General features: G+C 35.1%; 2 protein-coding genes across 6 annotated transcripts in view; one reads left to right on the top strand and one right to left on the bottom strand.

The window, feature by feature from the left end:
- Positions 1-6085, bottom strand: part of LOC105146803 (cytochrome b5) — a 60313-nt gene extending 54228 nt beyond the window's left edge. Inside the window, exon 1 of one of the 4 annotated variants that reach the window (XM_087414831.1) lies at positions 4489-6085. The gene's annotated coding sequence lies outside the window, so the exon portion shown is untranslated. Of the gene's footprint in view, positions 1-907; positions 991-3993; positions 4465-4488 lie in introns of those variants that run through there. The other 3 variants (XM_087414818.1, XM_087414816.1, XM_087414837.1) reach the window with 3 other exon arrangements.
- A 3120-nt stretch (positions 6086-9205) lies between these two features.
- Atg17 (autophagy-related 17) overlaps positions 9206-17386 on the top strand; it is a 35297-nt gene continuing 27116 nt past the window's right edge. For both annotated transcript variants that reach the window (XM_011057322.2, XM_087414353.1), the window contains exon 1: positions 9206-10829. In XM_011057322.2, the coding sequence (XP_011055624.1) occupies positions 10762-10829 (68 nt within the window). In that variant the 5' untranslated portion in view covers positions 9206-10761. The remainder of the gene's footprint in view (positions 10830-17386) is intronic.

Here is a 17386-nt window from a genome sequence, read left to right as displayed (position 1 = left end):
ATTAAATGTCGAATCGACGTCAAATTAATGTTGAAATCATCGTATTTATATCAATTTGACATTAATTCGATGACTTATTTCTCGGATAATTATTATAATATCATATTTTCTTGGATAATATTTACTTCTTAAAAATAAAGTTTTTTTAAAAAATATTTTCTCTGTACGAATACTCTTTGCACGCACTTTTTTGTACATGTACAAAAAAATGAATATAACGTTTCGAATAATGTCATTGTAAAATCATATTCTTGAATGTTAAAAGTGTATCAGAATTTTCTCAGATTTTTTAGAGCCCGAAAATCATTAAAAAGCATAATCAGATACCAATGTTAAGTTGGACTAGGAAAATAATAAGGAAAGCGAAGGATCTTTTAAAAATATGACAAACCAATAGACTTGTTCTTTTTAGCTGAACTTCTTGCACGATTTATCTTTTCTCTTTTTCTTTCCAACGTAGAGAGAAAAGAAAGAAAAATGAATGTGCGAGAACTTTAGCTAAAAAGAACAGACCTTATGTTTTCATGTAGTTACATAGAAAAAGAATCAATCGCTTTCGCCGATCTTTTAATTTTTGAATTTATGCGCATTGAATACCAGATTGTTGAATATCGTATTATGCGCGATAAAATCGGAAACCAATTATTACATTTGTAGAGAACTAACGTCTATAGTTCGATTATTTGGAATTTCGTGTCCTGTAATAGTCTTTCAAAGCGATTGTTTAGTCGAGAAATTTCATAGTTCTCTTCCGGATACAATAACGCCAATGATCGAACGGGTGATAGTGTACAACACACACACACACACACACACACACACACACACACACACACACACACACACATAAAATATAACGCACGCACAATGTGCACGTGCGTGAGCTGACCACGCTCTGTTCACGCACCTCCCGCGTGGCTCTCCGGCGATTCGCGCGTACAGCTAAACCAAGTTGAGCTGAGACCTTCGTCCAAGGAGTGGGAGGGAAGAAGATAGAGCTAGAAGAAACCTCGTGTATATCGCGACCGTTTCTGAGAGCTGCTTTCATTTACAGCAGAGCGCGGAGAGACGTAGAAACGCTCTCCCATTCCCACTCCTCCTCTCTTCTCCTCTTGTCTCTTTTCCTCTCCTCTCTTCTCCTCCGATCATCACTCCTCTCGCAACGTTATGCTTTCGATAGTCCTTTCTCTCGATGAGGGAATTAATCGCGTGACTTTTTCGCGCGTGCGTTTCGCACGCTCGTGATTTCCTTGTCTTTGATTCTACAATCAGAAGACGAATCCTTGAATATTTATCATTTTATTCTATATACTGTTCATTTATTTGTCCAAAAACATATTCAGTTTATGTGTTATTAGTCCAAAAACATATTCAGATGTGAATTGAAATAACGTTATTAAATGTATTTACTATTATTATTTTTCTGGCTTTGTCTCGGATTTTCAATATAAATAAAAACTCTCTCGGTTTTATATGTCTGACGTGAAAATGATATTATTTCCTCTATTATTGAAAAGTAAATAATTAAATGTATTTTGTAAAAATATACATATATTAATAAGAATACTTTTTTAAATAGTGTATGTATCTTTTAAAAATAGTGTAAGTGATATTTCCTTTGTTATAATTATATTATTTTGTGTTTATGTATGTTTTATTTTGTAATTAGACGCTATGGCTCTTTAAATGGATTTGTTACAGCAGGTTAAACGCACGATATAGGTTCGAACAGGCACGAACGTGTTCGCACCGAAACGAATTCTCTATTCATAATTCGGAGAATTTATCGAGGAGTGGGGGAGGTGCCTGCTATTCCTGTTGTACAAACCAAACATTTTCCTGAGAATATAAAAAAAAGAAAATAGCGTATACGAAAAAAATTGCACAGCTACATTAATAAAAGTGTTAAAAAAAAGTTATTTTTAATATTTTAAAGAGAGAGACGCGTGAAAAAAAATTAATGTAAAAATTAATATTAACAGAGGGAGACTGTACTTTTTGTTTCTTGTTTCTTGCTTTTTGCTTCTTATCCGAGTTTTATGTCACCAGAGATAAAAGAACTTCGAAAGAAACAAGAAATACGTAACAAGAAATACAATTGTCGATAAAACGGTTACAAAGGAGAAAAAAGTAAAAAACGAGAAACAAAGAGCACATTGTAGAGTAGGCTTTAGGATCATAATAATTACAGTGAGTACAAAAAGTATTCGCACAAAGAAAATCTTTTTTAAAAAAATTTATTTTTAAAAAATAAATATTGTCCAGCAAGAAATGCGTCATCAAATTGATGTTGAATCGATATCGATACGATGTTTTCAACATCAATTCAACGTCGATTCAACGTTTAATTGACGTTCATTTCTTGTTGGGTAATTAACAATTTATTTATAAAAAATAAATAGACTGTATGTTTCTTAAAATTATATAAAAAGATGTATATAAATTATAGAAGATATATCTGAAAAATAAGTGAAAATTAAAAATTCTATTGTTTGGATGCTCAAAAAGATATTCGTGCAGTCGAGAAATTTAACTTCTAAGATCAGGAATACATGCAAAGCTCGTTTGTTTATGTTAAAACAGAATATGTTCATTGTATAAAATTGTTAATTAATATTATTTTTTACAAATAAAACTTTTTATAAAAAATTTTCTTGTACGAATACTTTCTGCTCTCTATGTTTTTTGTCCTATTCCGCTTGCATTATATTTATGTTATTATCACAGTTTTCAATTTCTTTTTATCAGTCCTTGTTAAAACAAATATTTAAGTTCAACTATGATTAGACTCGTTTGACTCTTAATCTTAATTCTTGGAAACAGTCCTTTCTTCTTTTTATTACTGTGTTTATGTAAACATTTGTTTGTGTATTTTGGTTTACCATTTAGATCAGAGGAGTTTGGATTTCGGGGAGCATTATTATATGCACATAACTCTTTTATCAATTTACTTATCTCGTCTGTGTGTGCGTGTGTGTGTACCCAAATTAAATATTTGATTACATCAAGAACGTTGGTTGGTATTTGTTACACACGACTCAAGAGTTTCTACCAAACGTTATCAATGTTCCAATCGTGAGGATTCATCGGGGATGATGAAACACGCCTATTCTTTGCATCGCAACAGCCACAAGATCACGCATTAATTAAAAATGGTTTCTAGGCCTGGCAAAACTCATAAGGAAATGAATGTATCACAAATATATGTATATATACATATATAGAATATATATACAATGAATGAGCTATATAGATATAATAAAAAGATTAAGAGAGTTTTATTCAATATTTACTCAATCTTTCTATCATATGCGCTTATTAAAATCCATTTGTGTGGCAAAATTCGCTTCGAGTACATTTCTACAAGGGGAAAAGAATCATTGGCGATTGACAATGACCCCGTAGTCTCATTCGAGGACGAATTGATTGAAGTTGGTAATCGACCTCTGGGGAGGATGATTTTCATACTTAATTCATTTATATATATATATATATACGTTAAATTAAATTCAATGTTGCAATTTTGACATAGTTGCGTCTAGTTATGCAGACATAAAAATTATTAAGATAACAGTGACGCGCATTCTAGAAAGTTTAAATAATTTAACGAACGCTATACCAACCAACGAAAGACTCACACCGCGAAAGACGTGTCGTGGTGTGAATAATACCTGAGAGTCTGACTCATTGCTTTATCAAAACGTTAAGTACTTGAGATTCTTACCGCGCAATATTGCATCATTGAATCATTGTATATCCAATCTACGCGTCTTTATGTCTACAAATCTCTCCAAATTATTTCTACAGATACGCATTAACGTTTAGACGATAGATCCACAATTTTGTAAATTGATAAATCACTTTTTGCGTTTTTAGAATGTATTCTGCTTTCTTGAGAACGAGAATTGTTTTGATTTTTATCAATGAAGAAATCATTTCCTCTTTCTCTCATGTATATGTGAGGCATATGATTGCACATTATTACATACTTACAGCTCCCTCAGTACGTCACATTTAGCACGAGCTCGACATCCTTATCAACTGCCACGTGCACGTGCAATTACGACGCCAAGAATGGCCTTTACTGCGTCGGAAATTATTCACGACGCAGTAAGCCGCGCTTACGCATTCGAATTAAAATTCAACATGTCTAGGCATTTCATTGTATTCTAATTATCCGTAGAGTCGCCATCGAGTATGTCGCGATCACCGAATTTTGTTCGGACACTTATCGGTGCGTTCAGCTGAGATATCTTTTGCTCTCGATTGTTTATGACTTTGCTCTTAGCAAAAAGGACCTTCACGCTGCTCGATTTTAACCGGATTTTATGTAAATTGAACTTTATACGTTTTGAGATAAAAAGAGTTCACGTCAAATCTCTAATTTGAGATAACCCAAAAGTGTACTAAAAAGTGTGATCGATATGCGATATTTTTCTTATCATAAAAATAATATGGAAAAATGCAAACTGACTGTTTCTCACTTACTGCGTTGTTTGGCGTCATCGCCAAATCGAAAGTATTACCTCGGTCTGCGTGTAACTCTTACATACAGCATCTACGCTTTTTGCCTCTTCGCTGAAGAGAGATGTTGCTAAATCTGGTCTCGCTTAGCGTTTGTTTACAACATTGTTTTTCTCAGCGATCTCTCTTCCTTAAGACTAATCTACAATGTGCTCTTTGTTTTCTATTTCTTACTTTTTACCTTGCTTGCTTTTTTCTCTTTATCGATTTGCGACTGTTTTATCGATGATTGCGTTTCTTGTCACGTATTCCTCTTTCGAAGTTAATTTTCAATTCCGGCGATAGAAAAACAAATAAAAAGAAACAAAATAAGAAAACAGGAAGTAGATGTAGATTAGGTTTTACAGTAAAACGACTAACTGATTAAAATTAAGAGAGAAACAGTCCCAAATTTTAACTCTTTGTCTTGACAATTTACGTGTCTCAAATTTTGTTATTTAAGGACATGATTATGAATTGTTATTTTTTTAAGAAATGAAAATAATAAGTGTGAAATAAATTTTTAACTAATATGTGTGAAAAATTTTATGATTTTGCATTTTCCCAGATATTACTTACAAAATTCATTCAGTAGAAGAATACAATTTTTAATAAAATGAAATTTTAAGTATTTTAAGTAATTTTTCTTATGATCTCGTGTGGTATTATTTACAAATATATTAATACAATATTGTTCATGTGTTTCGTTAATAATTATGAAAACAAGTTTATCTATTCAAATTTAATTACGACAATTAATACTGAATTTTTTTAAATATCTCTTTTCCTTCTCAAGGAATCGGTCAACTTATTTTGCAGAGGTGTCGTCGAACCTCACGCGATACACGCAAGCGATTACGAGAGTCGCGTTATTTTCGGAAGTAACGATATTCTCGGATCGAGCTAGATGTTTTCTACGAGTCTATAATATCTGTGCGAACGCAATGGCGAGGGAGAAAGGAAGAAGACAGAGACAGGGAAAGAGAGAGAGAGAAAGAGAGAGAGAGAGAGAGAGAGAGGGGTGGGGGAGGCGAGTATTTCTGAGCGGATACAGGAAGTGTGGATATCGATCGCGTAGCAGAGGGTAAACAAACACGACACAGAGTCGCCGCTGGACGTGCTCGCTCGAAAGTCTCGTTTCGTTCGTATCTTCCATTCATCGCTCGTCTCGGAAATACGCTTTGTTGTTAGGCGACTGCGTGTGCGAGAAGAAGAGGAACGACGGCCGCGCATCTCGCCGAGGTCGCGCAAGCGCGACCGAAGGATCGAACAGCTGTAGCAGCACTGTCGAGTGTCGGCTCGAGTCGTGCGTTGCTACGTGTTACGGGACTTTAATATTAAGGAGAACGAGCGAAATAGCGATGTGCTATATTGCTTTTCCGGTCGAATTCTATTCATGATCGCAATCTTGCACTATGAGCTCTTGCGTTGAACGAAGCTTTGCCCTTGCGAGTCATGAATGAGAACCGCGGAGAAGGGCAGAATATTTTTCGAAAATAGACGCTAGTGATTGAGACAAGGCTTATTTTTGAATCTATAACATGCGAAAATCTGTATAATATTATACGTAACATGGAAAAAAGTTTATTAAATCTTAATATATATTTCTCTGAATTTATTTACAGTAAATATTTATTTTATAAAAGAAACGATGGTTAAATCAAATATATAAATAGTTTTTATAACAAATAAACTTATATTTAGTAAATATTACTTTAATAAATATTTATTATTCAAATCAATATTAATTAAAATTTAATTTTAAAAATTTAGTTTTTTTAGTTTTATATAAAACGTTTTTATGTGCAATAGGTGTCTTTTTTCTGCACTAAACTGCATTTTCCTTTCCGCTTTTATCAAATATCAAAATATATTTCTCTTTAAGTACAAAAAATGTGTAGTTCGACTGTACAACAGATCTTACAACAGAATACTTTTCGAGAGTTAACCCTTGATTTGAAAGATCTACATTTTTTTATGGGATAGAAGATCATACATAAAAATAGTGCGCAGATAGAGACGAAGACAAAAAATTCTTTATTCTTGGATTTTAGTACCTATTAGGATTTACGACATCATAAATTTGATTATTTATTCTTTACAGTAGAGACTGAGAAAACACATTTGGAGCTTTACAATTTTCGAAATAAAAGCTTACGACACTCATAACAACATGCGTGGAATTGTGCGTTCTCAAATCACTTTAAATCTCCCTTTACAGTAAGTAAAGTCTTAAATATAAAAATTCTGCAAAAGCAATGTCATTTACTTAAATTATTCGATTACAAGACAACAACTATGACATGTATACGATTCCAAGACATTATTGTGGAGATAAACATATTTGTTTTCTGAACCCGCTCTTTAATTAGCTAGCATCGGTGCACTAGGTCAGGTGTACATTATTCTCACAACGAGGGAATGGCGCATGCGCTCGATGACGTCATGAGCGTGATCGTTGATTACAGGGCCGACGTTTAACGTGGGTCGCACGCTGCATAAAATATCTAGGTGTACTCAGATGTGCCTAATAACGTTAAAACTTAAGTAACGTATTCAGTTTCATTATACGTTTGATAATTATTATTATCGTATGATTAGAATCGAAGCGGATTGATTTTGTTATAATATTGGATCATCTAAAAAGTATCCGCGGTTTTTTGTCATTAGATGTGTGTTGATGGTCATATATCTAGTGACAAAGTACCGCGGATACTTTTTAGATGACCCAATATTTCCCACGTGACATTTGTAAAACTATTTTTAGAATTTTTGTAATAATTTAAATATTACAGATTTTATTCCAGCCTAACGTTTTTTTATTAAGAATCCTAGTTTTTTCTTATCATAGAACTTTTTTATCTTTTCTTGTCTTACATACAATCGATTGAGTTAAGAAAATAGATTATTAATATTTTTGAGTCTATTCGTAATTATAAGAGTATCAATAATTTCTTAGCATTAGTTATGTTTCGTCTTAAAAATGGAACATTGCTATCAGCGGATGATTTCGATCAAATTTTGATTAATCGATGATAAATTTATCAAGCAATACTTGCGATACTTTGTCAACGTGGAGGATAATTAATTTATTTTCACTTGAAGCAACGATTAACTTAAATTAGGAAGATAACGAATTATACAATCAGAAGTTAATTTTGCTGCCAGCAATTTTGCCACTTGAATTAATTACTAATACGTATTATGTAATTATTCGGAATGAGTTTAAATCGGAATTATTTATTTCTTAAATTTCCATGAGATCTGTTTACGTTGCATGAAATCCTCAGAAGTTTTTGCACTTGAAAGGAGATAAATAAATATTCAGACGTTGAAGAAAAAGGAAGCGAAGATGCTGAGTGCAAAAAGTACACAAGCAATGCGAATAAGCCTACTGTATTTTTTGAGAAAAATGAAATAATTTCGATCAGAATCCATTTCGAATAATTCCATAAAGTTCATTCTGCAAATGCATAACCATAGTAAATGGTTGCAGAGTAAGAATCACACTACAGATTGTCGATTACAGTTTCTGTCAACATTGTCAGTTCTATTTTAGCTAATCATGATGCAGCGAATGCAGGTTAGCTGCAACATGATTAATGAAAATAGAACCGACAATGTTGACAGAAACTGTAACCATAACTGGCAACTTGTAGTGTGATTATTATGACCTTAGCCAATTCTTACAACTATATTTACGTAATTGTAGAATGGGCTTAGGCTCTCTCCTGAGTAATTGCGACAGCCATGTTGGAGTCGTGACGTCAGAAGCGAGGAATAACACACTAATTTATGCTGCAAGCCATTTGTAAATAAAGACAATTTGGATAAATCTAAATGACGAGATTGTTATAAAATACCTGTAAAAATGGGCAGAAATTGTCCTTTTCTTCCTTAATATCAATAAATAATTGTAAAAGCCAGGTAAAGTGAGTCTAATTTCGGGCAGAAACACACGGTTTAAACAGTTATTGAAATGAAAGAAATATATGCTTTTACGTATAAAATTCCAAGATAACTACAGTTTTTGTCCATTTTTAGGACTTTCATAAGTACGAGACACGTCACATTTTCACAATTAAGTAAATAATAATGAAATGATATGTAACACAAATTTCGTCAAAACGTCATTTTTCCACGCCTACAAGTTCAGCCATTTATCGTGGCGAGGCGCTGTAACACACACACAAGCACGAGTGCGCCAAGAGCACATGTACATGGACTCGTGCTTGAGTGTGTGTGTGGCTATCGATTTCGCTACATTTCGCCAGACTGATTTTGAATCGCATGCTGACTACTCTGGAGTCTTGATACATATCAAAAATTCGACCAAGTGAAGTACACCGCTCGATGGACCCGGGAACTCGGGATCGACTTCCGTCACTGGTCGCGCGACGGCAGCGCCGCTGGACTTACTCCCTCCACCGTAGCCTCGGACGTTCTGTCCGCCGTGCTCGGCTGTGATCGGAGGAGCGACAGTAAACAGCTGGCGACGCTTTGCGTCAGTACGATACGCAAAACGGGACTGTGCGGAGCAGGTCCGCCCGTCGTCCCCCCCCTTTTCCCTTCCATCCAATTATATCCTAGCGAGATCCCTGACCGACACATTTCTCGGCCGCTGTCCAAGCCGAAGCCTTCGTCGAATTGTTCCGACGCAGAATAATCCCGACATCTCCGAACCATTAATCGTCGACGAGAAGACGTCGAAACGAGCGAGCGTTGTTGTCGTGAAAAAGCAGCGGGGAAAGCGGAGTCTCTTTGTTCGGCGCGACCGCTCTGCGCATAGACTGACAGTGCGCACGGCGCAGCATTGTTTGTGTTGTGTCGCGCGGTTGGTTCACTTCGGTCGCTTCTCTTCCGTCGATCCTTTTTCACACAAAGACGGACCGGACTCTCGACAGCGTCGTCCAGCGACCTAAATCAGTGCGAGGATTATTCGTGGAGAGGGACACCTGACTGACAAACGGTGACCGTGTTGCTGATGAACGACGGTGTCGCTCGAATCGAGAAGCGAGCGAACGAGAGAGCGACGGAGAGCGAGAGAGCGCGGCGGCGACGGACGCGGTGGCGTAACGCGGTGCGCGAGTGCTTTGTTTTGCCGAGCAGCTGATCCGACGCGACGGCGAGCTACTGCGAGCTACGCTTAACGGACGGTACGTGCGACACGCGCGTCGACGTTTTATCATCGGCGCGCACGACGTCGGGGAAGAGCCCCGGGAATAAACGCGACCACCACCCTCGACGAGGCGTCCAACCTTCGGCGGATCAACCTTCCGACGACGTTGAAACGGTCGGGAATCGTAGCGGTGACGATTGGCCCCCGTTGTTGGGAATCGATTGCCAACGACGACGCTTCGCGTTGCAAGACGGATTTTCGTCGAGTCTGACGTAGTCCGACGTTCCGTGAGGGTGCCGTGTGAAACTAAATTGATAATTGATTTAGCGATCGGACGCTTCGCAGAAGGGAAGGGAATAGTGATGGTAAACGTGACGTGAAAGAATTCCAATTCTTGAGAATTCCCCACGGAAAATTCCTGCTAAACGGAGTGCAATAAAGTCGAGTGCTCGAATCTCCGGAGTCGCTGGAAGACGCTCGATCACGTGAATCGTGCGTACGTCGGGAGATTTTGCTGTGTATCGCAGGGAGATTATGACATAAGGGCAACCGGTGTTACTCGTCGGATCCCCCACAGGCAGAGGTGAACAGACAGCGGGAGTGAATTTTTTTTTTTTTTTTTTTTTTCAAGCGGGTGAACGTTCTCGATTGCGCGAGGAGCGAAAACGTGTTTGGTCCCGAGTTACTTTCCCCACGGTATCGCGGCGAAGAACAAAGGAAACGACTCCACTGGACTCCACAAGACGACACGAAGACACGCTGGTTGACGATTTGAGTTTCTTCTTCGACAATCGGAAACCGAAGAATCCCCGCCCACTTCGAAGCGATCGGGCTCTCGCGCGCGAGAGAGAGATATCTGGATGATACTCTGCAACGCGGCGCGATTCTCAGTGGCTTTGTCTCAGAATCGACGGCGAGGATCGCATTGATCGATGCGGCATAGTCTTGACGGGGCCGTCCTCGCGAACGATCGAGAACGTGGGGTACGGCCCCGATCGAGCTGACTAAGGGAACCGTCCAAACCGAGGGCCAATCCTGCTGCTAATAAGGCCCACGGTGGAGGAAGACATCCGTGACGGGGCTGTTTTAGCAATTTCTACTCTTGTGTTGCTGTAAGGAGTCTATCCACGAGACGCAACATGCTGTACATCTTCCACGTTGACACCGGCACCACCATCACCTTCGACATCAAACTGGCACTGCAAAGGTAACAAACAACCTATTCTCTAAATTATTTCGAGTAGAATTTCTCACTTTGAGAAAATATGAAAAAAATTGAGCCGGTCTTGAAAATGAGCGGGTCAATTTCCTGCAATCTTTAAAAATGAGATTTCACTTTTCAGAGTGAGATTCACTCTAAAGCCGATATTCATAATCAATTTCTTATATTTAAAGCTGCCTTAAGTATAATCTTAAGATATCCTGAATTAATCAGTGTGCTGTATTAGTATCTTAAGACACTTAAAATGATTTTAAAATTAAAACCGATTATATGAATATCGGCTTAAAAGTTTTAAAGAGTAATGTTTCTTTTTATACAATATTTGTTTCTATTAAATGGTTCGGAACTTTTCGTGAAATGTTTTCTCGAATTACATAAGAAGCACAAATTCTATCTACATCGTTACGTAGCGATAATAGTTGGTTATTATTTACATCAAAATTCCGATAATTTTCATTAGTCATAATTCAGTTGAATGCGCATTCTTTTTCATTCTGATAAGTAAGATTAAACTGAGTTTCTATCTACAGTTTGCACAAACTCGAAACTGTGCTTTAAACCCATTTTATCAATTCAATTGCGTAAGCGTAGTTGTACGTGACTGTATTTATAAAAATTGATCAATCACAGTCGAATACTTTCCTCACTTTTGACTGTGTTAGTCAGTTCTTACAACTACAATCACAACATTATAAAATCTTGTTAAAGTTTATGGCACATAAAAAAACTTAAACAGGTTGTAAGGCAAGTGCAATATATTAAGAATTACTTGAAAAAAATTACGGATTATTCTAAATTGCATTTAAAAGTCATACAAAAAAATTAGAGACAGTTGACCATCTAGATTAGTTATTTCAATAAAAAGCATTATTTTTAAAATTTGTACTCTAATAGAAATATATGAAAATAATAAAATTATAAAATAACAATACAAATCTCAATTTTTTTATGTAAGTACTTTATTTCAAAAATATTTATGTAAAGTTATATTGAAATGCAGACATTAATTGTTCAGTAAATAAATATTTATTTATTATAAACTAATTGATGAATCTCAATGAAATTTTACATAAGCCATTTTTAGTACTTAAAATATGTACATAAAAAATTTAGATTTTTGTTATTATTTTTAAAATGTTTGTTTATAACAATAAAACTAATATCAAATAAAATAAATTATCTATAAAAATGTGTTGCTCAATAAAAACAGAATGCTATGAATTTCAATTTTCACATGTATGTAGTTTGTTTAAAGCGTAAATATTAACATATGTATTTTTATGCTCTTACAACCTCCTTAAGATGTAAGATTTAAACAGTGAACGTAAGCCTAATTTACAATTACGTAAATGTAATGTAAGTCGTAGTTGTACATCTAGAGAAAGATTTTTCTTTGATTTAAAGAAATATTTCTTTGCTATATGGCTAAAGAAAAAAATTTCTTTGATTTGAACGTCATTTCTTTGATTTAAACATTATTTTTTGAAATTAAATAAAAAAAATTTATTCGATTTAAATTATATTTAAATTAAAGGAATGATGTTCAAATCAAAGAAACTTTTTCTTTAATCGTATAGCAAAGAAACATTTCTTCAAATCAAAGAAACCTTTCTCTAGGTGTAAAAATTCACCGATCACAGTCGGATATTCTTCTCGTATTCAAGTGCGATGGGTCAATTCTTTCTTACAAATACAACTACGTTTACACAATTGTAGATCGGGTTTAAGACCATACGTGAGCAGTAGCGAATCCAGCATGTTGACTTCCTTACTGCTTAAGTCTTACGTCTCATAAGTAATTTTATGTGACTTTTATTTACATTAAAAATGAAATTTCTAAACCTGTGTTGTTATAACTTTGTCACCAAAGTAAGCAGGCGATGACGTCAGTATAAAATATTCACGTAACTTTATAGACTCAATATCGCTTGAGTGAAAATGGAAAGCAACTATAATAACGCGCGTTAATAATCACGCGGCATTTAGCGCCTCTCTAACAGGCCGCGAACCAACGCAGCCTCGCGCGAATCCAAGGATCCGTCGAAGGCTGAACGAATTGCAAAAGTGTGCCGCCTTCATGTAGCGGACGTAGGCGAGAGACATATAGCGAATTTGATTGGACGCTCTAGTGCATATTAAAACCGTTACACACTGATTCAGTTTGTATAAAAATAAAATGCAAACATTTCTAATTACACTGAAAAAAATACTTAAAAAAATTTTAATAAATATTTATTTCAATATAATTTAAGTAAATATTTACTAAATGTAAACGTATATTTATTTGACTTAACTATCATTTTTTATTGAGTAAACATTTATATTTACTCCAAATAAATGTTTACTTAGTACTATTTAAAGAAATATACATACATGCACTTAATATACATATATTAAGATTCAGAACATTTTTTGTCAGTGTATAAAATATTATACTTAACAGCGTAATAAAACGTATTAAGGATTTTATGATTTCATTTACTTTTATATTTATATTGAATACATATTTTTACATCAATTCGTGTACGACGGGTTTTAATATGCAGTGCGCGTTCAATCGAATTCGCTAGTAGATTCTTGTGTCATCGCTATACACGCGTCTCTAAAGGGGGAGATCCTTTAGGGGGAACAGCGACGACGGAGAGTTTCTTCCGGTCCGCGAACTTGCGCCGAAAATAATACACAATGAAATCGACGCGACGCGGCGCGACGCGGCGCAACGCGACGCAACGCGACGCACGTGGGTGTGGATAGCTCGTGGCGCGCACGAGTTTGACCCGATGGCAAACTCGGCCAAGCTGACGACACGCGCATGATGCAAACGAGCACTGCTCTTTCGATACTCTCCGATCGCTCTGTTCGGATGGCTCATCTTCTCTCACTATAGTTGTTATTTAATAGCGAAGAGAAATTCCAGCGAGATGGAAATACGTTTTTTTACAGAGGAATCCTTTAAAGATGAAGGAACGATATATATCTGCAATCTGCAAAATTGCGCTTTTCCTTTTTACATTGAAATATATATACTTTTGTAGTATAAATAAATTGAACTTGTTATTTATAATGTAAATGTAAAGATGTAACTGGTAAAATCATCGACGATCACGGATGAATGTTTTAAAGATGAATGAACGTCCTGCAATTTGCTTTTGAAGTATGTATATTTTTGTTGTACAAATTAATTTTGCTTATTGTTTTATTGTGTAAATGTAGCTGTCAAGATAATATTATTGGTAATCACGAATAAATCTTTTAAAGATGAAGGAACGATGTACCTGAAATCTGCAAGAAATTGCGCTTTCTTTTAAATTGAAGTATATACGTTTTTTGTTGTAAAAATCCATTCTGCTCATTATTTTGTAATGTAAATGTAGTTGTTAGGATCATTGGTAAAAAAAGTGAATACTTTGTGAGATGTTTCATACTTTCTTGATATACTTTCTGATATAAAATGTGAAATATGTATATATTGTAAAATGTTCTCTCTTTAATGACCTTGTCTTAATATTTATAATACGTAGAATGTCAAGAAAAATCGATTGATAGAAAAAAAGTACTTAGCTATATTTAAAGGAAACGTGCAAATGCATATCGCAAATATATATTCGTACGAAAAAAATAATATCATAGAAAGTTAGATTTCATTCTATCCTTCCTCTTTTTCCTCTCTCTTCTATTTTAATTATCAAGAGAAACATTTCCTGTTCAAATTGCTAGAATCAACATTCTGTATAACATTCTACATTTCGTCGAATATAAATATAACGCAGAAACTTTCATATTTGATGAATATTAAACCTCGGATAATATTTTCACGATAATTTAACATTAATTCGAAATATTCGTTATATTAAGCAAATAAAATAAAAAACGAACCTATAGGAATCAGCGCGGATCACAAAGCGCAATCAACTTAATAAAAAAAATTAGCTTTAATTAACGACATATACATAGAGTCGCATGTATCAGTTATTATTTCGACTCTCCTTTGACTCATCCCCAGCGAACAAATTTTAATAAATTAAAAAGAACAAACGATTTGTTATTAAAATAATAATAACAGCGAATTCCGGAACACTTTGCATTATAAATTCAGCAAGAATCAAGATATTTGCAAGAGTAGAAGCAGCTGACATTTTAATTGAGCAAAGCTTCTCACCATTAATTATAATATCGTTATTTTATGCAAACTGATACGGAAGGATGTGAAGAATTTTATATTAAGTGCATTATATCATACGCAAGGAACTGTTTTGCATTTTTATTCTGTCGATCATTTTAAAGAAGCCTTTTAACGTGCTGAAACTACAAAAATTGAAGTCCCTTTTGTACAGCATACAATTATTTATATCGATATCGTGAATGGTAATTAACTTGATGGCGATCGCTCTTGCGTTCATTTTTAAGAGAAGACAGGAAACTGTCGGTAAAAAGAAAGGCTTATCCCATTTATTACGATCGTTTATCTACGTTGATGAAGATCAACTGCTGAGCGGGGGAATTACAATTTCTACGCATCGGTTTATCGTATGACGACCTTCAGTTGCGGATGGAGACATCGTATCGACGCGGTAAATGCATCGGTAACTCGTTCCATGTTCCCTCGTGGAAAACTTCTGCGCTTTCGAGAAACACGCTCGCGGCTCTGACGCGGGCACTGAAAATACATATATCATTTGGCTCGAGGCGCGTTCTACATTGTGTCGAATCGCGTCGTCAAATAAACTCGGCCAAGCTTTTAATGCGCAGCTTCTAAGGGAAGCGACGGATTACAAGGCTCTCTTCATATTCGAGTGACGTGACGTCAGAGTGTCAATTGAGTAAAAAATTGTCAACGACGTTTGACGACGTTTTACGAGGGCGATTGCGTAATCGAAGCACAATGCAATCTCGTGTAATCTAAATTGGCGCGTCATAAATTTCAGATTGTATTTATCATAATAAACTGTACTTTTACGTTTCGTTTTGTAAAAAAAACCACGATTTTTTATCTTATGCTCTATCATTCTCTTCATTACATTGGAACGCTCGTTTCTCGGATAAATTTCACACGATGATTTTCTGGTTCTTCGCTACACATGATAGGTCATTCTTGTCTCGGTTAATCTTCATCATTTAAAAAAAAAAATATATACAAATTAAAATTATTAGGGTCTTCACGAATATAAGATTAATTTTAATGTCGGTTTAATTAAGAATTAGAAGGAGATCAAGATTAAGTTAATCTAAAACATTTATGGAACCGAGCTAAGTGATTCATACATACATATACTTTGATATTTTTTGAAAGTATTTATATGATTGTATTTAACAAACTATGTATAAATGTTATAACTAATTATTTAATGCGCTTAGTTTTTCGAAGAAAAAATGTACTGGACACGAATGAATACAATCGTGCGTATTAAAGGTTAAGATAGTGGCGGTCATCGGCCTCGCTCGTCGCCAACAATTAACGATCTGTGTCAATTCGCGAGGGCGCCTCCATTCCGATTTGTGCTTTTATTCTCTGTGTTTGTTTAGTAATGACAGTTGCGATTTAAGCGAGAATAACATTGAGCTTGAACAACATTGCAATTAAATACTGCACTAGGCAATTTCTAGCATCAACAGTAACGTCTGCAAAACCGACGGTCATTGTTCATATCTCGCTCGATTACCTTCGCTTTGTTTACGTTAGTCGATAAGAACTATCTGCGCACCGTGCGAGTGAAAATCATGCGAGCCAACTTCGCATTCAACGTGAGTCGATGCAAAGTATACTCGCGCTCTTGGTATTCTTCCCACGTAAACACATCTCGAAAATTCATGTAAAATACATGTAGCCCTCGCAATCATAAACATGATGAAACATTGAAGTCCATTTGAAATTATTACGACGCACTTATACACGTATAACATAATAATATTTATTCTCTATTTGACCTTGCGCATAATGGAAGAAATATTAGGAATAAATATTAAATATTCCAAACAAAAAGATTAAGAATAGAGATTAAATGTAACGTACAATGGATACAAATAAGGTATTACATATTTGCATCCATTATTCGCGTTAAGTTACGTTTCCACATTCATATTTCCTGATTTTTTTTATTTCTAATATTTAACTTAATATTTAATTTAGTATTTATATTTAATTTAATATTTAATTTAATATTTATATTTTATCTAATATTTAATATTTAATCTAATGTTTATTTCTGTTCTTAATATATCTTCCATTGTGCACAGAGCTTTACTTCAGTATAATAATTAATAATACGTTTTTGTCACTTGACACTCGTTTAATCAAAAGTGTCCCGTTTTCCTTTTCGGAAAACAAATTTTTTTTTTTTTCACAAGAGATCTCGTTTCCAAGAAAGGTGACTTTGAACGATGAAAGTCTAAAAATATCGCACTTCTTCGAGTTTGGACGATCTTCAACGAATAATGCGCATCATCTAGGCTCGTTATAAGGACGCCTATTAACACGCAAATAATATATAACCGTTAATTTATTTTAAAAGGATTCCCTCTTTCTCCCTTCGTTTTCTTTTTCT

This window comes from Acromyrmex echinatior, chromosome 1 (assembly GCF_024713525.1).
Source record: "Acromyrmex echinatior isolate Ae372 chromosome 1, ASM2471352v2, whole genome shotgun sequence".
Lineage (NCBI taxonomy): Eukaryota > Metazoa > Arthropoda > Insecta > Hymenoptera > Formicidae > Acromyrmex > Acromyrmex echinatior.
Note: the sequence above shows the minus strand (reverse complement) of the source record. Positions and strands in the feature narration are given on the sequence as shown.